The sequence below is a fragment of the Danio rerio genome, chromosome 8 (genome assembly GCF_052040795.2).
Source record: "Danio rerio strain M-AB ecotype USA chromosome 8, GRCz13ab, whole genome shotgun sequence".
Taxonomy (NCBI): domain Eukaryota; kingdom Metazoa; phylum Chordata; class Actinopteri; order Cypriniformes; family Danionidae; genus Danio; species Danio rerio.
In genome coordinates, this window is record NC_141028.1 from 53,095,947 (window position 1) to 53,123,601 (window position 27,655).

The 27,655-nt window shown below is 38.4% G+C and overlaps 2 protein-coding genes and 2 long non-coding RNA genes across 12 annotated transcripts in view; 2 read left to right on the plus strand and 2 right to left on the minus strand.

The window, feature by feature from the left end:
- The first annotated feature begins 4,790 nt into the window (after window positions 1-4,790).
- LOC147842850 (uncharacterized) lies at window positions 4,791-9,024 on the plus strand. The gene is made up of 3 exons (XR_015498536.1): window positions 4,791-4,945; window positions 5,078-6,034; window positions 6,075-9,024. It is a non-coding gene; the product is annotated as an uncharacterized LOC147842850 (long non-coding RNA).
- Window positions 9,025-9,779: 755 nt separating this feature from the next.
- Window positions 9,780-14,224, minus strand: ppiaa (peptidylprolyl isomerase Aa (cyclophilin A)). The gene is given in 5 exon segments (NM_212758.3): window positions 9,780-10,150; window positions 10,234-10,406; window positions 10,483-10,571; window positions 13,177-13,207; window positions 14,072-14,224. Coding segments are annotated over 5 exon segments (495 nt in total). The 5' UTR covers window positions 14,141-14,224; the 3' UTR covers window positions 9,780-10,017.
- A 2,396-nt stretch (window positions 14,225-16,620) lies between these two features.
- ogdha (oxoglutarate dehydrogenase a) overlaps window positions 16,621-27,655 on the minus strand; it is a 75,766-nt gene continuing 64,731 nt past the window's right edge. For 4 of the 8 annotated variants that reach the window (NM_200779.4, NM_001444287.1, NM_001444286.1 and 1 more), the window contains 3 exon segments: window positions 16,621-19,337; window positions 19,416-19,570; window positions 27,007-27,170. In NM_200779.4, the coding sequence (NP_957073.3) occupies window positions 19,217-19,337; window positions 19,416-19,570; window positions 27,007-27,170 (440 nt within the window). In that variant the 3' untranslated portion in view covers window positions 16,621-19,216. 8 annotated transcript variants of the gene reach the window in all.
- LOC147842851 (uncharacterized) lies at window positions 18,011-27,101 on the plus strand. Of its 2 annotated transcripts, none has more exons than XR_015498555.1 (2): window positions 18,011-21,092; window positions 26,864-27,101. It is a non-coding gene; the product is annotated as an uncharacterized LOC147842851 (long non-coding RNA). The 2 variants fall into 2 exon arrangements; XR_015498554.1 differs by having other exon boundaries at window positions 19,569-21,092; window positions 26,849-27,101.

The window sequence follows — 27,655 nt, forward strand, 5'->3', positions numbered from 1 at the left end:
CATTAACATAAAATTCTAATCAGCCAATCACATGGCAGCAACTCAATGCATTTAGGCATGTAGACATGGTCAAGATGATCTGCTTCAGTTCAAACAGAGCATCAGAATGGGGTAGAAAGCTGATTTAAGTGACTCTGAATGTGGCATGGTTGTGCCAGACGAGCTGGTCTGAGTATTTCAGAAACTGCCGATCTACTGGGATTTTCACGCACAACCATCTCCAGGTTTTACAGAAAATGGTCAGAAAATGAGAAAATATCCAGAGCGACAGTTCTGTGGGCACAAATGCCTTGTTGATGCCACAGATCAGAGGAGAATGGCCACGCCAGACTGGTTCCAGCTGATAGAAAGGCAACAGTAACTCAAATACCCAACTCGTTACAACCGAGGTATGCAGCAGAAGATCACACTGGGTGTCGCGCCTGTCAGCTAAGAACAGAAAACGGAGGATACAATTCACACAGGATCACCAAATTTGGATAATAGAAGATCGGAAAAACATTTCCTGGTCTGATGAGTCTTGACTTCTGTTGTGACATTCAGATGGTAGGGTCAGAATTTGGCATCAACAACATGAAAGCATGGATCCATCCTGCCTTATATCAACGGTTCAGGCTGGTGGTAGTGTAATGGTGTGGGGGATATTTTCTTGGCACACTTTGGGCCCGTTAGTAACAATTGAGCATTGTATCAACGCAACAGCCTACCTGAGTATTGTTGCTGACCATGTCCATCCCTTTATAACCACAGAGTACCCATCTTCTCATGGCTACTTCCAGCAGGATAACACGTCATGTCATAAAGCGTGAATCATCTCAGACTAGTTTATTGAACATGACAATGAGTTCACTGTACTCAAATGGTCACCACAGTCACCAGACTCAATCCAATAGAGCACCTTTAGGATGTTAGGGAGATTTGCATCATGGATGTGTAGCCGACAAATCTGCAGCAACTGCATGATGCAATCATGTCAAAATGGACCAAAACCTCTGAGGAATATTTCCAGTACTTTGTTGAATCTATGCCAAGAAAGGAGTCAGGCAGTTCTGAAAGGAAAAAAGAGGGTCCAACCCGGTTCTAGTAAGGTGTACCTAATAAAGTGGCCAGTGAGTGTACATCACAATGTAATAAATGACATACCAAATGAAAGAAGCAAATCTCGGGGACATGTTTTGAATTAAACATTAAATTTTCATATCTTTTCTCACTACGAAGTTGTAAACTGTTGAAAGGAGAATGCGCAATTTGCACAATTTGCCCCATCGGCAGGTAAGTTGTCACACTAGATTATTTGAAAATAAGAACACAAATACTTAATTATGATTATTGCTTTTTTAATTGTCAAATTCAAAACAAACTTGAAATAAAATATGAACAATCATGCCTAGAGAATGTGGAAAAAAATATATACATTTAATACATATTAACTGGCAATACAACTTCACTTTGAACTTTAAACTGAAATGTTCTCTGGCTTGAACATAAATCTGTGATAACTGAATGGAATGCTGCAGATAACATACATACCATTCACTTCACCTCAAAACAAATTGATACCCTGTGTCTGATTGATCAGACTCATCTTCAGAGCCTGGCACATCTGGCACAGAGCCATTATTCTGGGTGTGAAATGCACAGTTCATCCACTAATTCTAAAAACGATGTCCTCCTCAACAGCGCAATTCTACTTCTGTGAACTACTACAAATAATTTGTTGGATGACAGGAGCAGAAGCTGTGGATATGAAATTGAGCTCTTCCATCAGGTTGTCAAAGCATTTACTTGAAACGTTGTAAATACTTTCTTTCCAACTTTATTAAATGTAAACCTACTGATTTCTTCTAAAGAATCTACTCGATGATTTTGTTCAGTTTCTTCACAAATTGTATCACTGGTTATCGAATCAGTTTCATCTAGCAAAATTGAATGTTTCCCAATTTCAGCTGTTTTAAAGTCGCCATTTGTAGGTTCAGGTAGAGCTGCACAAGCGGCAACACGCAGCTACAAGTGCCGGCATGTTTGTTTGTAGCAAGTCTCCCTTCTTTTACACCAAATCTTTTTGTAAAACAAAAACATTAGCAAATACCTAAGCAATATCTGGAGAAGTAAAAGGAGAAAAAAAGAAGTAATCGTGTAATGGACCCTGATTCACCTGGGTATGTGGGTGTTTGAAACACCTCTAGAGTCGGCAAGGATTCAGTATTCCTCAGAGTTTCTTTTACAATCGTACGATCCGAATAACGTGAAGCAAACTGGGAAATTATATTTTAACTTGGGATATTTTTCACCTTTTAAGCAAAGAAAAAATGGCTCCGGACAAAATGATTCAACATTTTAAGTTCAGAAAAGAGGAATGGAGGTGTTCATCAGAGACTAAAAAAAACTTAAACCCTTCAAAAATCCTTATTTCTACAATTATATTGGCGAATGTGCAATCTTAACAGAAAAAGAAAACAGACAAGCTTCAAGCTTTAATGAAGTTCCAGCATGATTTTAGGAATGTCTGTTTGCTGGCGCTCACGGTAGACTTGGCTGTCCGAAGAGAACTCAAATTCGGGGTTAAGGCTGGATTACTTTGGAGAGTGCCTGTTCGTATGGAACGAGATGCAAGTACAACTGGTAAAACTAAAGGAGGTGGGGTATGTCTGTATGTTATGAGTTTTAAACAGAGTAAAATTAGGAAAGCACCTGGGCCTAATAGTAGGAGGTAGATTGCTTAAATAATGTGCTGAGCAGTTAGGACTGATATTTTATAAAATTTTAGTTTTATCCCTTTAACAACAAAAGGTAACTGTAATTAGGAAATTCCAGAACTTAGGAGCCATAAATGAGAAGGCTTGACCTTTTTTTGTATTTTCGTTGATAATTAAAAAAAGTTATAAAGAGCATTACATATGGTTACTTATTTAGATTTACATGCAAACAAAAACAAAACACATTTTTGTAAAACATAACGTGACCTATCTAACTAAATGTTACTAATAAATCATAAGCATGTGTGTGTGCTGTATTTTATTTCTCTCTCAGTTTAAAGTCCTGTTTGTTGTCATTTTTACGTTTTTTATGTGTGAATTTTGTATTGTAATTTTTACGCAATGTTTTTCATACATACAAAGGTAATCAGACTGTTTTGTCATTATGCCTCATCTTGTGTGGTTTCATATCAAGTGAAAGGGGTGTAGTATACAAGACACACACACACACACACACACACACACACACACACACACACACACACACACACACACATGTATGTGAAGTCAAAAGTCATGTTAAATACTTAAATACTATGTATAAATGTTAAATACTCATTGATTGATTGAAATAGATCAAGAACATTTTCACAGTATTTCCTACAGTCTAATAGTTTTTATTCTAGTTTTTATTCAAATTTTTGGCTATAAATTTTAGTCTGGCTGGAGTAAAAGCAGTTTATATAGACATAATAAACATGTCAATATAATTAACCCCTTAAAAATTTCTTTATGTCAAACAAACATTGTCACTCAAAAGCATCTTGCTATAGCTACTTATGATGCAGCCAAAGTTTCTTGAAAGTTTTCTAGCTGTATAGCTGTTTATTTTGTTATTCTTTTAACAGTTGTTGAATATAAAGATTTATATTTTAAAAACACCCTTTTAGTTAATGAGCTGTTCATCTTCTGTAATTCTGACAATCTTTTTGTAAAAACAGTGATATTTCAATTGCATCCACTCCCACATTAAAAAATACTGTGGTGTTTTTGAACCATATTATAAAATAGCCTATTTAAATTCTATAGTTGCTCTGGTGTCACAACAACTATAAACATAACCCAATACTGAGGGCCTACTCACACTATGCCATCTGTACCGTGCCCAGGCCCGTTTCCCGGATCGTTTGAGAAGTGTGAGTGCACTGAATCGGGCTCAAGCACGGGTCACTTGGCCGGCCCTGGCCCGGTTGGAAGAGGTGTGCCTGAGCGCGGTTCACTTGGGCTTTGGCGTGGTACACTTGTAGTGTGAGTGCAAAACGTGCCAAAGCTCGAAACTGAAAGCGAGACGTGACTTTTAAGGGACTGTTTCATATGGATTTATTAATCATTCTTACTGTTGAGTGAACGCAAACTGCTGTAGCTTATTAAATACGCAAACCCCTCACTTCACGACAGCTGCACCTTCAGCAGACCTCCTCATTCCTGCAGCACGAGAGCTTTATGATTGTTTATGAGTGCCAAAAGTGGCGGATCTGTTCGGCGAAATATCTGACTGCGTGTCCCAGCATCCCTAAGGACTGTTTGGCGAAATACTTGACTGCATGTCACTGCATATCAAACCGACTGAACTGATATAACTAGAGAAATCTCCACTGTGCTGCTGAGTGACAGCGATTCTCACTGAACAGCGCAGCATCGATGATTTAAGTGTGCCCAGGCCCGATTGTGGTGTGAGTGCGGGCCGTCGGGGGAGACGGGAGGGGGGACAAGCATGCTTTGGCCCGGCTCAAGGCAACTGTACCTAGTGTGAGTACGGCCTGGAAAAACATGTTCAAAAACGCTATAATATTTACTATAAATCACCATAGTATTTTTTCATGAGGTCATTCGTCCATGATAAAAAAAAAACGCGAACGTGATCTCCGCCACTGGTGACGTTTCCAAGTGGCAAAACAGTGAGATTCGGGAAGTGTCCGACTTCTGATGTACTTTTTGAGCCCTCCTCTTACTGCAGATGCCGGCTCTCGTTTTCAATACAGTCAAGGCGAGGCGCACCTCAAACGAGCCTATTGTTTGGCTGAGTTATAAGCCAAACTTCCTTTTGTCAGCAGGTGGCGTGGCGTTATCACTGTGACTATATTGGCATGTAGATGTCTTCAGTAGAGGAATCTCATTGAACCTGTGAATTTCAGGCAGATCAGACATTCTGTGGCTGAGTTATAAGCCAAACGTCCTTGTGTCAGCAGGTGGCGCTACAACTGCGACTTAATATTGGCATGTAGATGTGTTCAGAGAGGAATCTTATAGAACGTGTGAAGTTTCAGGCAGATCAGACATTGTGTGGCTGAGTTATATGCCAAAATTTCTTCTGTCAGTAGGCCAAGCAGGCCACAGTCCAGAAGACATGTGCTATAGGTGAATTGGGTAAGCTAAATTGTATAAATGTAAGCTAAATGTGTTTTAAATGAGTGTGTATGGATGTTTCCCAGTGAGGGGTTGCAGCTGAAAGGGCAGCCACTGCATAAAACATGCTGGATGTGTTGGCGGTTTAATCCACTGTGGTGACCCGTTTAATAAAGGGACTAAGACGAAAAGAAAATGAATGAATGAATATCAAGAGACTTCGCCTTCAAAAAAAATGTTGGTCAGTGTTTGCATGGGACTGGGTGAAGTGATTTTCTCTTTCATTCAGATGACGCCAAAATCTGCTGTTACCTGCTTTATGGATTATAATGTCCGCAACAGACTCTTGTTGCAGACATGCAGAGGGTCCTTAGTGCGCAGAGATGGGAAATATGAAGAACAAATACTTTGTTACTGTACTTAAGTAGATTTTTTTGGTGACAGTACTTTACTCTGCAACTTACTTTTTAACAACCTTTTACATCTTACATTGTTACACAAATATCTGTACTTTCTACTTACATTTTAAAAACCATGCTCGTTACCTTCGTTTTCATGTGTTTGGCGGTGCGATCTATATTATTTCTTTTCATTGCGCAGTAATACGAGCGCCTTTTTGATGCAAACAATCTATTTTTCCTCATTGTGCTCCCGCTTGCTGCACTGTGCGGCTACCGTGCACCGTACGTGAACTAGTTTATGAAGATTAATATGAGAAAGGCAAGGATGACTTCGCAGATGTGAGAGAGAGAGTCGGCGAATTTAACAATGCTGCTCTGTTTACAGAGTAATAAGACGAGAGAGGTCTGGCTGCAGACTCTGTGCAGTGCAATCTGAGCTGCATCCAATGCTTTTTAATCCGCTCACCTAACCCTACCCGTCGGCCGTCACTCACTTCATTGAGTGCATTGTGTCTGACATTGCATTGCTGAGTGATGCAATCTCAGCTTGCATCATAAAGGCTGCATCCAGATACTATTGAATAAGACACCTTCTGCTCGATCGGATCACAGGTAAACAAGAGAGATGCATTCCAGTTCAAAAACATCCCGTTTAAATGCTTTTTGTCCACTTCCGATCATTACTGCATGGGCTTTCAATCTAATATCGGGAAATATAGTGCTTTTTTAAATAAAGATTTGTAAATTTAGTAATTAAACAATCAAACACTTTTTTAAAAAGTATGCATTGTGGTTTATTTTCTTTATTTCTGGGTTAACAGCTGCTCTGAAGAAATAAGCAGCTGTAGCCTAATGAAAAAAAAAAAGTTTGCAAAAGAAAAAGAGGTAACACTTTACAATAACAGTACATTAATAATGATGTATTAATATGTAAACTAAACATTAGTTTATTATGAATTAATGATGAGTTAAGGTATGCACTAATCATAAATTAACTTTAACTACAACATGATTCACCTTAGTTCATGTGTGAATGACGGCTACCTTAATTACTTGTTAGTACATGCTTGTTTGTTTACTAAGCATAAACTAATGTGGTAATTAATACATTAATTTACCCATGATGAACTTATGATATGTTAATGTATAATTATGTTGTGACTTTACTTGGAGGGGCACATCATCATTAACCCGTTCTTAACTACTCATGAACTCCTTATGCAAGTCCAACTGGTGAGTTTACACTGAATAACAATAGAAAAGTGTACTATCAACATCAACAGGGGTTTATGAGTAGTTAAGGATGAGTTAATATTGATGTGCCTCTCCAAGTAAAGTCATGACATAACTATACATTAACAGCTCATGAGTTCATGTTGGTTACATTTAGCTTAAACCTAAATTAATACATTAATTAACAAGTACTAACAAGTAACTATAGTCGTTATTGACACATGAACTCGTGACGAATGTTGTAGATAAAGTTAATGCATGTTTAGTGCATACCTTAACTCATCAATAATTCATAACAAAGTAATGTTAACTTAACATATTAATACATCATTATTCATGTACTGTTATTGTAAAGTGTTACCGAAAAAGATATTCAATTTTGGACAGAATTCAGTGTAAGATGTAAGACATTGTTTATATAGATAGACAGGCCTACAGAATTGTGTTCTAGTTACCTACCTATACTCACTATCCTTCAGCTTCATCCCAGATTTATCTTGGGTCGCCACTGCAGAATGAACCGCCAATTATTCCAGCATGTTTCACACAGCGGATACCCTTCCAGCTGCAACCCAGTACTGGGAAACACTCAATCCATACCCACATTTACACACTTATACATGCTGCCCATTTAGTTATCTATTATTCACCTATACTGCATGTTTTTGGACTGGTTGAAACGAGTACTTTTTACTTTTGTACATTCTTGAGGCCGTACTTCTTTACTTTTAAGTACTAACGTGTAGTCTGGGCCGGCGCGTCCATAGAGGCGACCGTCAAGGCGGCAGCATAGAAAGGGCGGCTTCCGCGACGCCTCCATCAACATCCGCGTCCTCAGTTATGTCCGCAACACCTCCCCCACCCCCGCGCCTAGGGCGGCACTCAACACCCGCGCCCTCAGGTCATTTCCGTTTTCACTTTCATTTGGGGACAGCGTGAGACTCCTTTGCCTTGAGCGGCAGTACAGCTTGCTCCAGCCCTGTCTGTACTTTTACCAGATTCGTTTTAAACGTATCTGTACATCTACTTACGGATGTGTACCTTTGCCATCGCTGTAGTAAAAAAAAAAAAAAAAAACCCAACGCAACCCAGTCAGATTAAGCCTTCCTCATTCTCCAGTATAGGGAAGGTTAGAAGGTGTGGTTGGATTAAGCAGTGAATTCAGCATGTTTTTTGGCACAATACCAGTTGAAGCAGCACTCTGCCATTCAGTTAGTCAAAATGATTCCCCCTTTTGTTTTCCTTTTCAAAATTTCCTAAATTATGATTAACAAAGCTAAATAAAAGCAGTTAAACAAAACATTTTAAGGTCAACATAAGCCCTCTTAAGTGAAACCCTCTTTAGTAACTTTAAGTTTCCCCAGTCGTCTACAGAACAAACCATTGTTGTATAGTGATTTGCCTAATCACCCTAGTTAAGCCTTTAAATAGCACTTTAGTTCTCAGTCCTCTTTCTCTTTTAGCCCCCAGCTACGCATTTTTCACAAGTTTACTCTTAATACTTCAAACGTTTGCTCCATTTGACCATAATTGCCTGGTGAAAGTGTGGATGTCCAAAGCAGACCTCAGGATATTCTGCCACCATTCCAGTTTGAAAGTGTTCAATTCAGAGAACATGTGCAAGACGTGACTTCTAATCACATGACCACAGCTAAACATCCATTCACACTTCAACATGCAGTAAATGAAAATGCTACAACAGTGCTGTAGAGCAAATGTTTTGTTTTTTACGTAAACTTCAAGTTCTGTTCATGAGGTTTCCTCTGGGTGCTCCAGTTTCCCCCCCAGTCCAAAGACATGCATTATAGGTGAATTGAAATTGGCCATAATGTATGTATGTGTGTGAATTTAATAGTGTATGGGTGTTTCCCAGCATTGGGTTATGCTGGTAGGGCATCCACTGCATAAAACATGCTGGATAAGTTAGTGGTTCATTCAGGACTAAGCTGAAAATGAATGAATGAACTTCAGGTTGTCAATATCCCACATGCACAATGAACACAACAGGGATCTCAACAGCTGATTCTTGTAGGAAGCTAAATCAGCTCTATAAACAACAGTAAGGCAAAATAAGCAGTGAGAAGGAGCCCGAGGACCAGGATTGAGAACCGCTGCACTACACCAGTTGTTCCCCGAAGTGTGGTGGTTGCCTGACGATTTTCAAAATCAAATAAATTTTATTAAACTATTAGAATTACCATATTTTATCCACAACCAACAGAAGAAACAAAGTTCATAAAAAAAAAAATCAACATGTAAATAAAAAGCCATGAGCCCTAATTTTTTTTTTTTAATTGATTGCGCTGCCTGGGGTTATTACACCACATTGAAGACAGCAATAGTGTCAGATGCAGCAGATTGATTTTATAGCACCTGCACTCGCATACATTAAAAATAAAGGCCACAACTGAATACATTTGTATATTTATAACCACTTCAAAGGATATTGGGGGTCTTGAGCCACTGAAATTGTTATTTTAGGAGTGATGGGCTGAAAAGTTTGGTAATCTTTACACAGGACGACTGATTCGTTAACTTAGTAACAGCACTGCTCTCTACACTCAAGGCTGTACAAATCACATTTTAGACTAATTAAATTGCAAGGATGCACCTTTAGGTTTTAGTTTGAGAAATTACTGTCATTTTCACCCTACAGTATAAATTAACTAAGTGACCATTTACATATGCAATCTCAACTGTTCTGATGTTAACGTATTGTAAGAAAAAGAGTCAAATTATCAAATCAGAGCAAATGCACTGGTAACGGAACAAGGTTAACTGAAGGTACCAAGCATTCTGTAAAGTGTCCCAATTCCAGTCCAATCACTGCTCTAAAGCAGTGTCTCGAACCCCGTTACTGGTGGTACACCAACAGCACATATTATGGATGTCTCCTTTATCAGAACCATTAGCTTCAGGTTCGAGTCTGTTATGAGGAGTTGATTTTGGCGTTTGAAGGAGGTTGAAAATGTGTACTGTTGGTGTCTTCAGGAACAGGGCTGGGAAACCACTGCTCTGAACAATAGAAAAATCGTAAATTAAACCGGTTTACTCATTGTTCCCCTTTATTTTCAGACTTTAACACAAATGACAGGCCTACAGGACTTCATTCGCAAAAAGAAAAAAACAACAAAAACAGCAAAGGCAACAAATATGGACGACTGAAGGATTCATGTCCAGATGTAAAACTTGGATAGGAATGTTGCAGGTAGCGGCAGGATTTCGGAAAGGGACACTGAGGAGTACTATATTGGGGCATGTGTGAAGGTAATGGTCGAGGTTTACAGCTGGCCACAGTCAGCGATGATAATCTTGGCACTGGTCTTGCCGCTGGAGGAACCAAAGCCCTCTACTTTCTTGATGACATCCAAGCCCTCCACAACCTGTCCAAAGACAACGTGCTTGCCGTCCAGCCTGTATGAAGACGGTGGATGAGTAAAAGGGGTCAGGAAAACGGAATGGATTCAGGATTCACGGCCACTCACAATGACACTCACCATGATGTAAGGGCTGTGCAGATGAAGAACTGGGAGCCGTTGGTGTTGGGGCCAGCATTGGCCATTGACAGGCAGCCAGCGCCGGTGTGTTTCAGGTTAAAGTTCTCATCCGCGAACTTGTTGCCATAAATGGACTTGCCACCAGTTCCATTGTGGTTTGTGAAGTCACCTCCCTGTATCCATAAAGACTCCAGGTTAAAACAAAACAGAGGCAAAATCCAGCAAATACTGAGAGCGAATTGTTCATACCTGGCACATGAAACCAGGAATTACACGATGGAAAGAGGATCCCTTGTAGCCATAGCCAGGCTGACCCGTGCACAACTGCCTGAAATTCTCTGAAAAACAATACAGATAAGGAGCACTTTAAACCGAGTTCAACCTTTCGGACATTTGTCTATTTCAGTTGGTAAGGCTTCAATTTGATATTTCTTGAACTAGATTGAGCCATTTTCCAGCAAATTCTCCCATTTGGTAATTAGAATAAGTAATGCTGGTGAAAAACATCAGTTATCGTAGATGTGACATTTTGTTTTGGATAATAAATGATTGGTAGTCATGAACAACTGAAGACTACAGAAAAAAAAAAGTTGAACTATTATTTGTGATGTTTCAGTTGGTAAAACTTCAATTTGATATCATCCTCCACCCCAAGTTAGTTAATTTAGAACACATTAACTGTAAACTACTATTTATTAATTTAAGATTTGTGTGCTGTTTTAAAAAAACACTTGAATCAAAAAAAAAAAAAAAGTTTGCTATATGCTGTCATTTTGTAACCTAACAATTTTAAAATGTTAAATTCAGAAAACGAATGCTCGACAATTTAATAAAACTGAATGCTACAGAGAGAGAAAAAAAAAAAAAAGTTTAGAAAAATCAGATTGTGTGACATTTGGGACCTGTCCATATTAGTTAAGGCTTCAGCTTTTGTTACTGCAGTGCACCCTAATAGGCTTCTGGAAGAACATTAAAGTACACTACTAAACATTGATACTAGTATACTTACTAAATAAAGTATACTTTATATACTTGACCTTTACTTAAGTATACTTCTTTGTCCTAAGGGTGTATTTACTGACTTACCAAGATCAGTCTTGTACAGCCAGGAGGAGTATTGCTGCTCTGACAGCAAAGTTGGGTTAAAACTAGGGATGCTCTAATCAGGATATTTGAAGCTGAGAGTACCGATTCCTTGTCATGGTGATCGGCTGATACTGAGCACCAATTCTAATGCTTCAAATTTTATAATGCATTAAGCACATTTTCCCTTCAGGTATGAACCTTGAGAGAAGATCTTTGCCTTACCCAAGAGAATAAATGAAGGATGCTGCATTTAATTCCTTAAACATCTCTTTAGGTGTGAACGCGTCATGGCCAGAAGCAGCTTTACAGAAAATTAATCCATTCATTTTACTCCGGCTTAGTTCCTTAAGGCTGATTTATACTTCTGCGTCAAACGCCAGCGGCCACGGCGAAGGGCTATGCGTCAGCACCGTGGCATCACTGACGTGCACCTCTCAAAAAATTTAACTACACGTCGCAACAACGCGTAGCGCAGGCTCTGTGATTGGTCCGCTTGGTAGCACTGACGAGTCTAGGCGGGACCGAGAGCCGCGCGAATGGCGCGAGCGATTGTTTACAACTGTGGAGTCCCATGAAGGAGCTCCGGATGGAAAGTTTTGTTTTGCGTTTACCTCATAGTTAAAGTTGTTGCACATCCGCCGGTTCCTGCCTCAAAATGAGCGAGTTTAAGTCACTTGTACATCCAGGAAGTGTTCAGGAAAAGCAAAACAGAAGCGAAGAAACTCAACACAGAGGAACATTTACACCTCACTGCCAACTAGCGTTTCGGAAGCGTTAATGCAGACCAACAGAGACAGCGCGCAGAAGTATAAATGCACAGCTGCGCGCGTTGCCTGCGCCGTGAGTTACGCCGGTCACTTGACGCAGAAGTATAAACCAGGCTTTATTTATCAGGGGTTGCCACAGCAAAGCGAACCACCAAAAAAATAACAGATATAAAATTTGTTATGAAAAATTACAATGCAATTTAGAAACATTGCAAATGATGAAAGTTCAACTCAAATCAAGAAAAAGTTATATTATTAAATATTAATGTTAACAAATAAATGAATTTTATCTAAAAACTCCAGCCAGCTTTTAGTGGACTTGCATGTATTTAGGCCTTTTTACATATAACAACTGAAAGTTCGGTTTACTATTGCAAGACTATTCAAATATATGGCTAATCTTCAAGCATTGACAGCAGATCACTCAATGAGAGAGAGGGGGATTTGCACTTGCGATATATTCAGTGCTCTAATCATTTAACCTAACAAAATGTAATGTTTAGATCATTACTGTGCCTCCCGCGATCTGTTCTGTTTCTCATTCACTCTCATCGCCATGATTTTAGAGTATTTTAACTCCTTTTTGGAGATCATAGGGCCATTATAAATCGAGGACCCAGAGCTTCCCAGAGAGGTCACATGGTTGGATAAGACGCTGGAGATGAGTGAATGCTCCCTCTACTGTGACGCAGCCACGCATAATTTACCTGTGTTTTAGCTGCGGTAGGCTATGCATAATATACGGGAGAGCATGTGCAGAGAGTGTGTGTAAACTCCAAGCACGATTCAAAGGGCTGAAATATGTAATCATAAATCTATGAATCTACCTTTTTTTTTTTTACTTGGCTTATTATGAAACTTAAAATATATTTGTTTTCTATATACTACATGCTGTCATTGTGCAAACTAACCAGTTTAAATGTTAAATGAGAAAACAATGAATGCTTGGTAATTATGATTACAACTGAATGCTGCAGGAAAAAAGGGGAAAATTGTCCAAAACGTCACAAACTTAACATGGTTTTTCTATACGAGCGTAAAAGCCCTTTAAAAGTAAATAAATAGAATTACACAAATGAAGCATAAATACCTGCAGTTCTGGGGACAACGTCGGTTCTCAGCTGTTAAAAAGATAATAAAACATAACATTAAAATCACTGCAGCTGCATTAGGGCATTCAAGTTCATGATCACGCCACACCGCCATTGCTACTAATTAGAAACAAGTTCAGCTCGCTCATGTGACGCACAGCAGCCGCATTCCGTTGAAAAGTGACAGACTCTACTGTAAAACACTGCCCGAGGAAAAACCGCTACAGGTCACGAAAAATTAGCCCTAGCAGCGGCTCTTCAACTGCTTCTCGACGCACATTGCAGTAAACCCATAAAGTGGCTACAAAATTAGCTATTTTTAGGACTAGGAGCGACACGCTCAACACACCCAGCCAACAGAATGGCAGAAACGGCTAGAACTATTTGCGCCAAGAACCACCGGGTTCATGAATACGGTAAAACATTAACATGCCTTAAAATACGAGTACACATTATTAGGCAGCCCTTTTTTCTGAACAGCAAAAAAACCCAACAAGAACTTATGTTGCCGTTAACCGCCTTAAAATAAGAAACGACGAAGATTCGGAGGCAATCGGCGGTGATTGGGCGTTTACACAATGGAGCGCCATTTAAAATCTGTGAACAACTTCTTAGCTTCTAGCTTACAAAAATCACAGGCGTATACATTTAAATTTTAAAGTTTAGTGACCTATCGTGAAATAAACACTTAAAGTTATAATTAGTCTAGTATGAAGGCCAAGCGGTAACAGTGCAGTGAAATTCATTCAGAGGTAACGCTAGGCTAGCGCATGCTGCAATACGGCAGAGCAGCTTCCTCAAAGAAAGCGATTTAACGGTGCACGAAAGAGAGTTACTACAAATGCCTGCACGCACGAAAATCTAATTTATTTACAGATATTAAGTTATTTTTACCTCCATTACCACCCTTCCAACAGGACTGCCGCCGGCGGTCAGATCGAAAAACACTTTGGGCCTTGCCATGGCTTTAGATTCTTTTCCGTTTGCGGGATGCTGTGCTAAAGCGCGTGAACCGTGTTTCACTGGCTGCAGTCGAATAGAGAAAAGACCGGATGAAGGCCGCTAAACTATATAATAACTAGAGGGGGATGTCATGAAGGCGCAGTGGACCAATAAGAGAAACGATGCTTTGAGTGACACATAGATGAACCAATCAAATGTCCCGTTTTTGAGACTTTGCCACAGACATTCGGGAAATGTGATATAGGCTTGTTTGAAACCGCATGTTAGCGAACTGCTGCTAATGTGATTTAATAATCACATTTGTGGAACGGCAGTAATAACAAGCAGGCACTAACACACGATATTTATCTAATGTTTATATAGTTTTATTCAATGGTTTTCCAAGGTTTAAAATTAACTTAATCAAACAGTAAATCTGTGATATATTACGGTCTGAATGCGTTTTTAATTAATGTGACTTACTCAAGGCCGATACTCCATATTTCTATCCTTGTAAACGATCCAAGATCTAAAATGCACAAATTATATCTTTAGCAATATTTCAGTATTTTCAGAGCTGCATGTGCTTTTATTGATTAATATAGGCCCATGCAAATAAGTTTTTAGGTCAAATAAAGTTTATACCTGTGCATATTGATATAATCTACACAATCTGTCTATTTTGTTGGTTCCACTGTTCTAGAATCAGACTGTATATTCCTACATAAATAAGCGAAAAGCAAGTGATTAACTACCACAATTTATTTATTTTCCTTCGGCTTAGTCCAGGGGTGTCTAAAGTCAGTCCTGGAGGGCCGGTCACGGTGTCCTGCAGATTTTAGTTCCAACTTGCCTCAACACACCTGCAAGGATGTTTCATGAAAGCCTAGTACAGGGCTGTCTAAACTCGGTCCTAGAGAGCCAATGTTCCACATATTTTAGTTCCAACCCCAGGTTAAATATATGAAAGTGGGCACAGTGGCACATCAGGAGATGTAAATTAATAATATGGTGGAATTGGCAGAAAACAATTTGATTTTATTTTTTTATGATTTTTAAATATGACTCTTCAGTAAAAACACTGTATTTCCCATGATTTTAGTGCGCTATTATAAAAATATGCAACAGTAATAAGATATGAAAGTGGGCACAGTGGTTAATTAGGACATGTAGAATAATAATTTGATAAAGTTTGTAGAAAACATTGTTTTTTTGGGGGGGATTTTTCTAATGACTTTTAGGTAAAAATACCGTATTTTACAAGATTTTTGTATGTTGATATTTATATGTGATTTAAGAAGAGAAAATAAACATTTGTACAATAATAATAATGTTTTTTTCATTAATTTAGCAACATTCCACATGAAAAAGAGGGAAATATTTACAGAAAAAAAACACAAATAAACCAATAAAACAGTCATAATTACACAGTAAACACCTAAGTTAAGGTTGTAAATATGAAAGGGAATGTGAATAGTCCTGACAGCCGGGTAATGACTTAAATACTATTAATTTTGTTTTAAACTCGCAAATAAAACACAATTACAGCAAAACAAAAGAATAATAGCATAGCCTACATGCAAAGTCATGATCATTATACACCCAAATATGAATAAAAGTGACGATTTTTGATTATCTCTCATGTGAATTCATTTACGCGAATAAAAGTGAAACAAGATTATAAAACTGCAGGGCATTAAACACACGCGTCTTTAATTTACCGCAAAACAGAGTAGACGCGCACTACAACTTAAAGCACAGATCACATGACTGTCTCTCTCGGAACCGCAGATGGCGTGACCGCAGAAATTAAACTACACCTAAACCAGCTAATCCAGCCCTTCTAGAAATACTTCAACACACCTGAATGGAAGTTTGTATTAAGTTGGAGCTAAACTATGTAGGACACCGTCCTCCAGGACCAACTTTGGACATTTTTGGCCTAGTAAGAGCTTGATTAGCTGGCCCACGTGTGTCTGATTGGGGTTGAAACTAAACTTTGCAGAACACCGGCCCTCAAGCACTGAGTTTGGACATGCCTAGCTTAGTCCCTTAATTCATCAGTGTTTGCCACAGTGAAATGAACTGCCAAAAGGAAGCAAAACAAGCTGTTAAAAATAATGACATGTTGGTATACGCAAGTGAAAGTGAAATCAAGAGTATTACGAAAAGGATCAAGGAAAGGTGGCAAAAACAATGGGATATGAGAAAAGGGGCCAGTGGTTTAACAGAATTCAGAAGACAGTTGGAGAAATGAGAAATGAAGGGAAATAATAATAGGGAGATAATAATAGGGTGAGATTTGGACACAAAAATAAATGGTACACTTTTTAAAATGGGCAAACATGGTACAGGACAAAGTGAGTTTTGTGGACAAGAAGAGACAGTTGACCATGTTATATTACACTGTATGAAGATGAAAGGAGGATTCTTAGTAAGAATTTAGAAGAGATAAAAGTTCAATTTAAATTAGATGACATTCTACAAAATAACTCCAGAAATAAACGCCTTGCCTTTTTATTGCAGTATCTTAAAAAACTCAGTGGGAGAGGATTTAATAAAAGTAAGCGGAAGGTGAGGGCTTGAGGAGGGTGGCGGGAGTTTTAAGTCATAATGATCCACACTACATACCAGTTAGTGGGGGAAATACACCATTCTGTTGTTTGTCAACCGGCAATAAATTGAAGAAGGAGGAGAAATAGACCACCAACCTATCCAGCATATGTTTTACACAGCGGATTCCCTTCAAGCCACAACCCAGCACTGGGAAACACCAATACACTCTTACATTCACACTCATACAGAGACCACATTAGTTTATTCAATTTATCTAAAGACCATTTCAATGTGCTCATGTCATTGACCCGTGAACATTTCCTGTTTGTTATCAAACTCCCTGTATTTTTTATTATTATTATTTTTTTAAGATTTATTTTTGGCCTTTTTTTAGATAGGACAGTTTTGAGACAGGAAGCGAAGTGGGAGAGAGAGAGGGGTGTAGGGTAGGGAAATGTCCTCGAGCCGGGATTCGAACTCGCAACGTGCTACAGCACCATATGTCTGCGCTAACCACTAGGCTATTGCGCCAACCAACTACCTGTATTTTATGACTGTAACAAGAGGCAATTAAATCTGAACCTAATGTTCACCTATCAATACGTGGCTCTTTTTGGACTCTCGGAAGCTACAGAAATTCAAAATGTAAAACCGGAAATAGATTGGGAACATTGTTTTTGTTTACATCGCACAAAATGATCTGTACTGCCTGTCTTTGGACTGTGAAGGAAACCCACACCAACACGAAAACATGCAAACTCCACACAGAAGTGCCAACTGTGACCTAGCCGGGACTCAAACCAGCAACCTTCAAACTGTGAGGCGACAGCGCTTATCACTGAGCCATCGTGCCACCCCAACTGTCATAAGGACAAAATCAATTCAGGTTCTTTAATAAATGAACACCTTCAAAAGTCTCAGAAGATTATGAGTTTATTGTATGAAGCTGAACCGTTATGAGAATCTGAATGATCCAAAAAAAAAAAAGTAGCGTTCTCATGAGTTTCTATAAAATATCACCCAGAGACAGGTGTATTTGTGTCTGTCTTGCCATATTGAATGTCTCTGCTGCTGGGCCGGGCTCTATGGCACAAGTTATCATGGATATTTATCAGCCACATGTGCAGGGTACACGATGCAATCTATAAACAATGATCCTGGGGCAAAACTGATGAGCATGCATGTAAAGAGTTTTCCACACTGGCCCGATTTTCACACCAAACCTTTCATCTCAGAATACAAAGTTATTTTTTTTATACATAAATACAATAATACGTCTGAAACATCCACTTCAGTGAACCAAATGTTTTTCCTATTTTCTTTTTTTTTTTTTTACCAGAAAACAGTGCAAAGGTAGAGATAAAGTGTCGTTTTCGCCGCTTATCTTTCCTATTAATCAGACACTGCAAATGTATGTGCCAAAATCATCCATTCATCTGAATTTAGTCCACAATTATTGAAAAACAAGCATAAAATTAAAGCCATACAGCAAAGGTAGCATACACAAATCATGACAACCCTACATGGAAGCTTAGGGAAATGAGTTCAGAGGCAAGAGTTGTTGATTACTGTAAAAGTACGTTCTTTAGAGGGTTGTAACTGTGCTTTGGTTGAAAAGATTTTAGGTCCATTAAAATATGTGCTGTTATTCATGTGTAATCTCTTTCTTACGCCTACACTGCAAAATTTGTTGTTTTTTTGTCTTGTTTCTAGTCCAAATGTCTAAAAATTCTTATATCGAGAAGTATTTTCTGGGTAAGCAAAGCATTGTCTTGTTTTGAGAAATAATATGTCAATATTAAGCGAGTCTTTCCTTAAAACAACCAAAACAATCTGCCAATGAGGTAAGAAAAAAAAATCTGTTTTTTCCTTGTGACGTTAGATTATTTTGCTTACCCCATTGGCAGATTATTTAGCTTGTTTCAACGAAAGACTCACCTAATATTGGCATTTTTTTTCGCAAAACAAGACAATATGTTTTGCTTCTCTAGAAAAATCTTCTTGATTTAAGAATTTTTGGACATTTGGACTAGAAACAAGACAAAAATCTAATTAAGAAAAGCATTTTTGCAGTGTATCCTGCGGTTTGCAAGCTTTCAGTATTGTTGATCTGGGCAAGTCTTAAAGGGACAGTTCATCCAAAAATGAGAAGTCTGTCTTAATTTACTCACCCTTTGAGTTGATCACTAAAAAGATGTTTTGAAAAATATCACTGACATCCATGGTAGGAAAAATAAATACTATGGAAATCAATGGTTACCGGCTTCCAACATTAGATAAGATAAACTCAATGTTCTCAAACAAGTCAAGATTAAGTAAATAAGGCCGCATTTTTATTTTTGAGTGAACTATCCTTTTAAAATGAACAGCATGAATTGGAAAGTGCTGAAACTTGCAGAAGAGGGTGATTTTTGGACGGAGAGTGAGTGTTAGCAAAGCACTATTTGTTATTTGGGGGGGATGAATAAAATAATTTGGCATGGTTTGTTTTGGTTGGTGGGATGAATGGGGGTTTTCGTTTTCTTTGTAGCGGAGACAGATTCAGATGTGGTCTTTGAAGGCATCCAGATTGAAGGCAGTGTCCAGGAAACGCTTCAGCTCCAGAAGATGGGTGTTCTTGTTTCCGGTGGCCGGGGCGGCGGCAGGTTCACGGCCAGCATACCTGTGCACAGAGAGACAGAGAGTGAATGGACAGAGCAGCTGGAGCATCATAGATTTATACAAGGATGTGTCGGTTTACCAAACAGGCTTGGTACGATTGATGGTGGTGCGCATCCGGGGCTTGACGTAGTCGTAGTATCCTTGGTTCTTATGTTCCTCTTGACACCAGACCAGGTCAGCGTTGGGAAATTTCTCAGTCTCAGCTCTCACCAGGTCAAAAGGGAAAGGAGAGAGCTGAGGAGGAGCGAGAGCATCAGTCAGACAACAGCATAGTGTATTTCCTAAGTGATGTTTAACTTTTAACAGAGCAAGGAATTTTTGACAGTATTTCCGATAATATTTTTGCTTCTGGAGAAAGTCTTATTTGTTTTATTTTGGCTAGATTAAAAGCAGTTTTTATTTATGGTCAATATTATTAGCCCCCTTAAGCTACAGGTGTCAAATCCAGTTCCTGGAGGGCTGCAGCTCTGCATAGTTTAGTTCCAACCTTAATTAAACACACCTGATCAAACTGAAGGCTCGTACACGCCGGGACGCTTTTCGTTTGCGTTTATCGTCAGCGATTTGAGACGTTTTTCTAGATTCAAACCAAAGCGATTTTCACAGCTGTCGTGCAGAAGAGTGCGTAAAAACACTCCTTGATGTTAGATGGCGCTAAACAACTTTAAGCTTCTGACACCTGCTTGTAACACAGAAGAAAAAGACAGAAAGTTGACACCCTTGTTGTTAAAGCTACTGGCGATTTGATCAAGCATGGATGGTTTAAGTAGCAGCTCCAGCTCTGGCAATGAAGAAATGATTAATGCTCACCAGTGCAATAAGCAGCTCCATGTTTATATCGCCTTCTTCAATGTGTGCTCGCATTGAAAGTTTTGTGCTCGAGCGCCTCCAAGTGCTGTTTATTTTAACTTTAGCAGCTCCGTTCACATGAACAAAAGTCCTATTGTTGTCAATCATCTTAACACATCATCCACATTTCTGCAATTCGATAATCTGCCATTCGCGAGTCTTCAATGCAGAGAAATCTTCTCAGCTCTTTGGGTAATTATGCAGTTAGACGTTAATGTCCAAACATATCTTGATATAAGTTCACATTGTTGTTGTAGATGAAAAATAAATCAGAAAACGCAGTTTAAATACATTCCAGTTGGTTTGATATTGATTAACAGTCATTCAAACAACTTTACCGAAGCCTCCTTACTTGATGGTTGGCCTTATGTGTCCGCCATATTTGTAGTTTGTTTACATTTTTTCCCCGAGTTTGTAGTTCTAAACAAATTCTCGTCCAACATGTAATGTATTGTTTGCAATATTAGCGGTTAGAATATGGACGCTTCTACACTTAGAATTTATCCAGAAACAGTAAACCATCCGGGAATCTTTGGCATACTCCTTTCAATACTAACTCTAATTTTAAATACTATTCAGGATGGATAGCACACGAATTGGGATGCTGCATAATAAAGCTTGTTTGAAACCTACAGGTAAGTGTGTTGAAGCAAGGTTGGAACTAAACTATGCAGAGCTGCGGCTCTCCAGGAACTGAATTTGGCAATCCTACCTAAAGCAATGTTTTTTTTTTTTACAATTGTCTACAGAACAAGCCACTATTATACAATGACTTGCCTAATTACCCTAATTTGCATAGTTGTCCTAGTTAAGCCTTTAAATGTCACTTTAAGTTGAATACTAGTATCTTGAAAAATATCTAGTCAAATATTATGTCCTGTGATCATGGTAAAGACAAAAGAAATCAGTTGTCCGGGTGACGCCATGTGAGTGCAAGACGCATGTGAAAACAGCTCCACAACTTTTAAGATATTTGCGAGCTAAACTATCTAATACTTTATTGCAACACAGCTGTGTTTGATATATTCGACTAAGATGCCAAACAGGAATTAAAAAAATACAGAGCAGACGACCGAAACCCCGAGGGACATACAAGTTCATCGCAGCGATGAGATTAGCACCGAGGCTAACAACGCAGTTCTTGAAGGGATTGCTAAGCTACAATCAAACTTCGTACTATTTAAGTCAGAAATAGTCGAGGCTTTCGACAAAAAAATCGATCAGTTCTCGATCTCTATCAGAGCAGAATTGACGGCTATAAAGAAAGAAGTGGGTGTCTCAATCTCCACCATGAAAGATACTATGAGCGAGCAAGCTAAAACAATCGCTGAACTTGAACGCAGCGCAACTTTTTCTTCCGACGCGGTTTCCCAATTACAAAAAGAGGTCGAAAGGTTAACAAGCAGCTTGACACAGCTTACGGAAAAATGTACGGATCTGGAAAGTCGCAGTAGAAGGCAAAATTTGCGAATCCTTAATGTTAAAGAAGGAGAAGAGGATGGGCACAAAACAACGGACTTTATCGCGCACCTGTTGAAGAACGCGCTCTCTCTGGAAACTCTGCCTTTGATCGACCGTGCTCACAGATCCCTGAGGAATCGCTCCGATAACACTCCATATCCCCGGGCATTTGTCGTCAAGATGCATTATTGTCACGAATGGCAAGACATCATCCGAAAAGCAGCACAGCTAAAAATCATCACTTTCAGGGGAGAAAAGCTTCTAATATTTCCTGACCTCCCACCAGCTATACTGAAACAGCGTGCCCGTTTCAACAAAGCGAAAAATTTACTGCGAGATCAACCAGGCGTCCGTTTCGGATTTCTGTACCCAGCGAAACTACGGGTCACACACAATGGAGAAGAAAAACACTTTACCGACCCTGCCAAAGCGATTGAATACGCAGAACGGCATTTTGGTGAGGGTAACGTACCGTAACATCCTTGGAGACTGTGCAAACAGTGCAAGGCTGATCGATAACGCTGTACTTTTCTACCTTTAACATACTTTATATACGCAATCTTTTTTCACAAGGTTTATACGCTTCGCTTTATGGACTTTTAAAAACCGAGCTGTTTGCGTGTGCAGACGAACATTTATTATAACCAAAGGAACTGTTCACTTAAGCTCCTGTTAGTCAGCTAAGGCCAGTTGGGCGTGTCTTATACCAAGTTTATTTTACTAAATTCTGTTTGATGTATACTCAAACCTGGATTTTCAGGTATGTTCTTGTTTTGTTTTTTTATATTTTTTTAAGTGTTCTCTTTGGGAGGGGATGGCAAATCGGGTTCCGTCTGGGAGTGCATACTTGGGGAAATAGGTACAATAATAGATACTTGATGGGATGGCAGCTGCTCTGAGTATGAAGCCAGATAAGGGAGTGGGAGCTCTGAATTTTGCCTCCTGGAACGTTAAGGGCTTAAATAATCCTATTAAACGTAGTAAAGTGCTTTGTCATTTAAAATCTATGAACACAGACATTATATTCCTACAAGAGACACATTTTAAAAAGGATCTACATCCGATGCTAAGAGCCAGGTGGATAAGTCAGTCTTTTTTTTCTTCCTTTTCATCTAAGGCCAGGGGTACTGCAATCTTAATAAGAAAGGGGGTTCCATTTAAACATAGATCCACAATTACTGATAAGGAGGGAAGATTTATCATTGTTACAGGAGAAATATTCTCAACACCAATAACCTTGGTTAACATTTATGGACCAAATTTTGATAATCCGTGCTTCTTTCAAAATGTGTTTTCTCGCATCACTGATATCTCATCCACAAATTTAATTATAGGGGGAGATTTCAATTGTGTTTTAGATCCATATTTAGACAGATCGTCAACTCAGCGTGCTCCCCCATCCAAATCTAGAGAACTGCTCAAAACATATATTAAAAATTATAATATCAATGATGTGTGGAGGTTAGCAAACCCAACTGGAAGAGATTACTCCTTCCACTCACAAGTTCATAATGTTTACACCCGAATAGACTATTTTTTGGTAGATTTAAAACTAATTCCGTTCACTTTTAAGGCCACCTATCATAATATTCTGATCTCAGATCATAGCCCAATTACATTTGCCCTGAAATTGTCAGAAATTGGTAATACTCAACCATTGTGGCGGGCAGACCCCTATCTACTTAAGGATGAAAAATTCTGTGAGTATTTACAAACACAACTTAAAATATTTTTTGAAACTAATAACCAACCAAACATCTCTCCTTCACTTCTGTGGGACACTTTTAAAGCATATCTAAGAGGCTGTTTTATATCATTTAAAGGGGCAAAGAATAAGAAAAACAAAGCTACCTTAATAGATTTGGAAAAACAAATTAAACAACTAGATGAGCAGAATGCTATTACGCCTTCTTTAGATCTATATAAAGAAATATTAAAACTGAGATATCACTATAACAAATTAATATCTGAAAAGCTTTCAAATTCTATAATGTTTATGAGACAAAAATTTTTTGAGTTTGGTGATAAGCCACATAAATTGTTATCTAGACAGCTACGAAAGCTTGAAAATGACCGTGCAATACATCGAATTAAATCAAAATCTGGGACTTACGCATTATCCCCCAAAGACATTAATAATCGTTTTAAACAATATTATGAATCTCTATATTCAAGTGATTACAAGGATCCCAAGGCTGTAGAAACATTCTTAAACAGCTGTAATTTACCAACGCTAGATCAAAAGGATAGAGAATTTCTAGAAGCAGATTTTACTTTAGATGAAATAAAGAATACAATAAAGTCACTTAAAGGAGGTAAAGCCCCCGGCCCTGATGGAATCCCTTGTGAGGTATATAAATTATTAAACAATTTGTTAACACCTTATATGCTTGATATGTTTTCCTCAGCTCTGGAGGAGGGACAACTACCCCAGTCATTTAATGAAGCAGTAATTACAGTTATACCTAAAAAAGGAAAAGATCCTGAAGAGGTTGAGGGGTATAGGCCAATATCCCTCATTATGTGGATCAAAAAATATTAGCCAAAACAATAGCTATCAGAATGAACACATTGGTAGGAAAACTAGTGAAACCTGACCAGACTGGCTTTGTCCCAGGCCGTAACTCTTTTAACAATCTACGTCGATTGTTTAATATACTATACTCCTCCCAAACAGACCGGTCTGACCTAGTGATCTTGTCCTTAGATGCCGAAAAGGCCTTTGACCGGGTAGAATAGCCTTACCTATTTGCCCTTTTACATAAATTTCAACTGGGGGAAAGATTCATTTCTTGGCTAAAAACTTTATATAAAAACTCTAGGGCACGAATACTCACAAACAGAACTTTGTCGCATCCTTTTGATTTATTTAGGGGTACACGTCAAGGCTGCCCACTCTCCCCGCTTCTTTTTGCCCTGGCCATTGAACCCCTAGCGGAAACAATTCGAACGAACGAGAGAATTTATGGACTTAACACTAAAAACACAACGAACAAAATCTCATTGTACGCTGATGATGTTCTTTTATATGTAACAAAACCTGCAAATAGTATTCCAACTTTACTAAAAGTTATTGAAGAATTTGGCTCATTCTCAGGTTATAAAATTAATTTAAATAAAAGTGAACTCATGCCAGTCGGTCTTAAGGACCTCTCACAAATCTACCCACTTCGTTTTAAATTAGCCATCGATAGAATTACTTATTTAGGAATAACCGTGACAAAGAAGTTTAGCTTTTTAAAAGAAGCTAACTTTACTCCTCTCTTAGAAAAATTAAAATCAAATATTCAGTTCTGGAGGACCCTCCCCCTCTCATTAATAGGTAAAATAAATGCCATTAAGATGATTTTCCTGCCACAACTACTATATTTGTTTCAAAACATACCAGTGTTTATCCCTAAATCTTTTTTTATACAACTTGACAAAATTACTTTGCCCTTTATTTGGAATTACAAAAATCACAGAATTAAACAAGTGCACCTTTCCAAAGCTAGAAATGTGGGGGGTCTGGCCTTCCCAAACTTCCGCTGTTATTACTGGGCAGCTAATCTCAGAGTTATATCAATAATACTACATGATAACTCTAGACAGCTGGATTGGCTCGGGATAGAACAGGATGAATGTACCCCTTACGATCTTGGTGCTGTCATTCTTTCACCAATAAGATCTAAAAAAGAAATTTATAGAAACAACCCTGTTATTAACAGTGTTATTCGCACCTGGAGACAAATCCAATCTCATTTTAAGGTGGAACCACTACCTTTATCAATGCCAATAGCCGGCAACCCCTCCTTTATACCTTCTACACTAGATAAAGGGTTTTCACAATGGAAAGATGCAGGAATTTACACAGTTAGTGATCTTTACCAGAATGGTGCTTTCGCCACCTTTCAAGAAATCCAAGAAAAATATAAGCTTCACAGAAGTAATTTTTTTAGGTTCTTGCAAGTCAGGAACTATGTACACTCTTACTTGAAATCCACAACAATCAATCCTTCCTGTCTTGACATTTGTCTGAAGGACCATTTTGGTATGGAGAAAATGATTTCCCGCATATATAACACCCTTCAAACCCACCAATCGCCCACAACATCCACGATCAAAAAACTTTGGGAAGACGAGCTAGGATCAGAGATTCCTAATAAAACATGGACAGAGTGTCTGGAAGAAATACATAACTGCTCCATAAACTCCAGACACCAACTTATCCAATTCAAAATTCTACATAGATTGCACTACTCAAAAACAAAGCTTTCTAAAATTTTTCAAAGCATCTCTCCAAAATGTGACAAATGCAAAATATCTGACGCATCGCTGCTTCATAGTTATGCCTTATGTTCTAGCTTACAGGACTTTTGGTGCAAAATATTTAAAGTTTTTTCTGAAATCACAGGGCAAACTATTGATCCAGATGAATTTTTAATTGTGTTTGGGGTTTCAAAGCACGAGCTTGGATTGTCCAAGTCTCAGCAACAAATAATTTCTTATGGCCTTTTAACAGCCAAAAAACTTATTCTGACATTCTGGAAAAGTAAATCTCCTCCCGCTTTCAAATTATGGCTCAGTGAACTCACAAACACACTCCATTTAGAAAGAATACGGTACCATTTACAGAATAAAAAGCCTAATTTTTTTAAAATATGGGAACCTTTCATAAGGTACTTGGAAGGGAGAAATGGAACAGTTGTTTGATGGGGATATTGTTAAATCATATGGCAGCTCCCATTTTCAGTAATCTTTCTTAAGGGTGTGCACTACAGACGGAAACTGACGGGGGGTGGGGGTGGGGGGGGTATTATAGGGTATTATTTTCGTTTGCATACTGTGATCTATTTTGTTTGAGTGCGTATATATTTTGTTCGTTTTTTCCTTCTGTAATGATAAGTTTTTTCCTCCGTCAATTCAGATAATGGTTTACATATTCATATGTAGACTCTGTAAATTGTGTTAGTAGACCAAGGGGGAAAATTGTATGTGTGTGTGTATATGTGTATGTGTGTGTATATATACATACGGACATGTAGTTGTAATATAATCACTTGTACCCAATAATTATAGAAGGAAATTTTTTGTTATAATTTCTTTTAAATTTTTTTTATTTATTTTTTGCATAAGTAAAATGTGGAGGATCTTTTTTATATATTTGCAAACATTCTGTAATTGTACATATTCTTCCAATAAAAAAAAAAAAAAAGAAATCAGTTATTAAAAAATGAGTTATTAGAACTATTAGGTTTACAAATGTGTTGAAAAAAAATTCTGTTATAAAATAATACAGAGGGGCTCATAATTCAGGTGGGCTAATAATTCTGGCTTCAAATAAGTATATAGACCTTTATTGAAAGATATTACAGATGTACCTGCTCAATTCGAGTGATGGCCACAGAGTTCTCCATATTGCGTGCTTTACGTTCACGTGTGAGCTCGTAATAGATTTTTCCTGTACAGAAGACAATCCGCTTCACCTCTGAAGGGTTCTGAGCTGGGGGCCCATCATCTGTGATCACACGCTGGAAATGAGTGCCTAAAGAGACATGAATTGAGAGTTAAAGACACACAAAAAAAAAACAATTCTTGATTTCTTCAGCCAAAGTCATGAGGTTATATGAGATTTGCTTAATTAAGCAAAAGTCAGTATTTAGCTCAGTATAGTGACCTGGCACTAAAGCACAACTTCTTAAAAAGACCAGTGTTGGGTAAGTTACTTCAAAAGTAATTAATTACTAATTACAATTACATAAAAGTGTTTTTAACCCTTGTATGGTGTTCGGGTCTGTGCGACCCGTTTTCATTTTTTTTTTTTTAAGAAATATTCATTCATTCATTTTCTTGTCGGCTTAGTCTCTTTATTAATCCGGGGTCGCCACAGCGGAATGAACCGCCAACTTATCCAGCAAGTTTTTACGCAGCGGATGCCCTTCCAGCCGCAACCCATCTCTGGGAAACATCCATACACACATTCACACACACACTCATACACTACGGACAATTTAGCCTACCCAAATCACC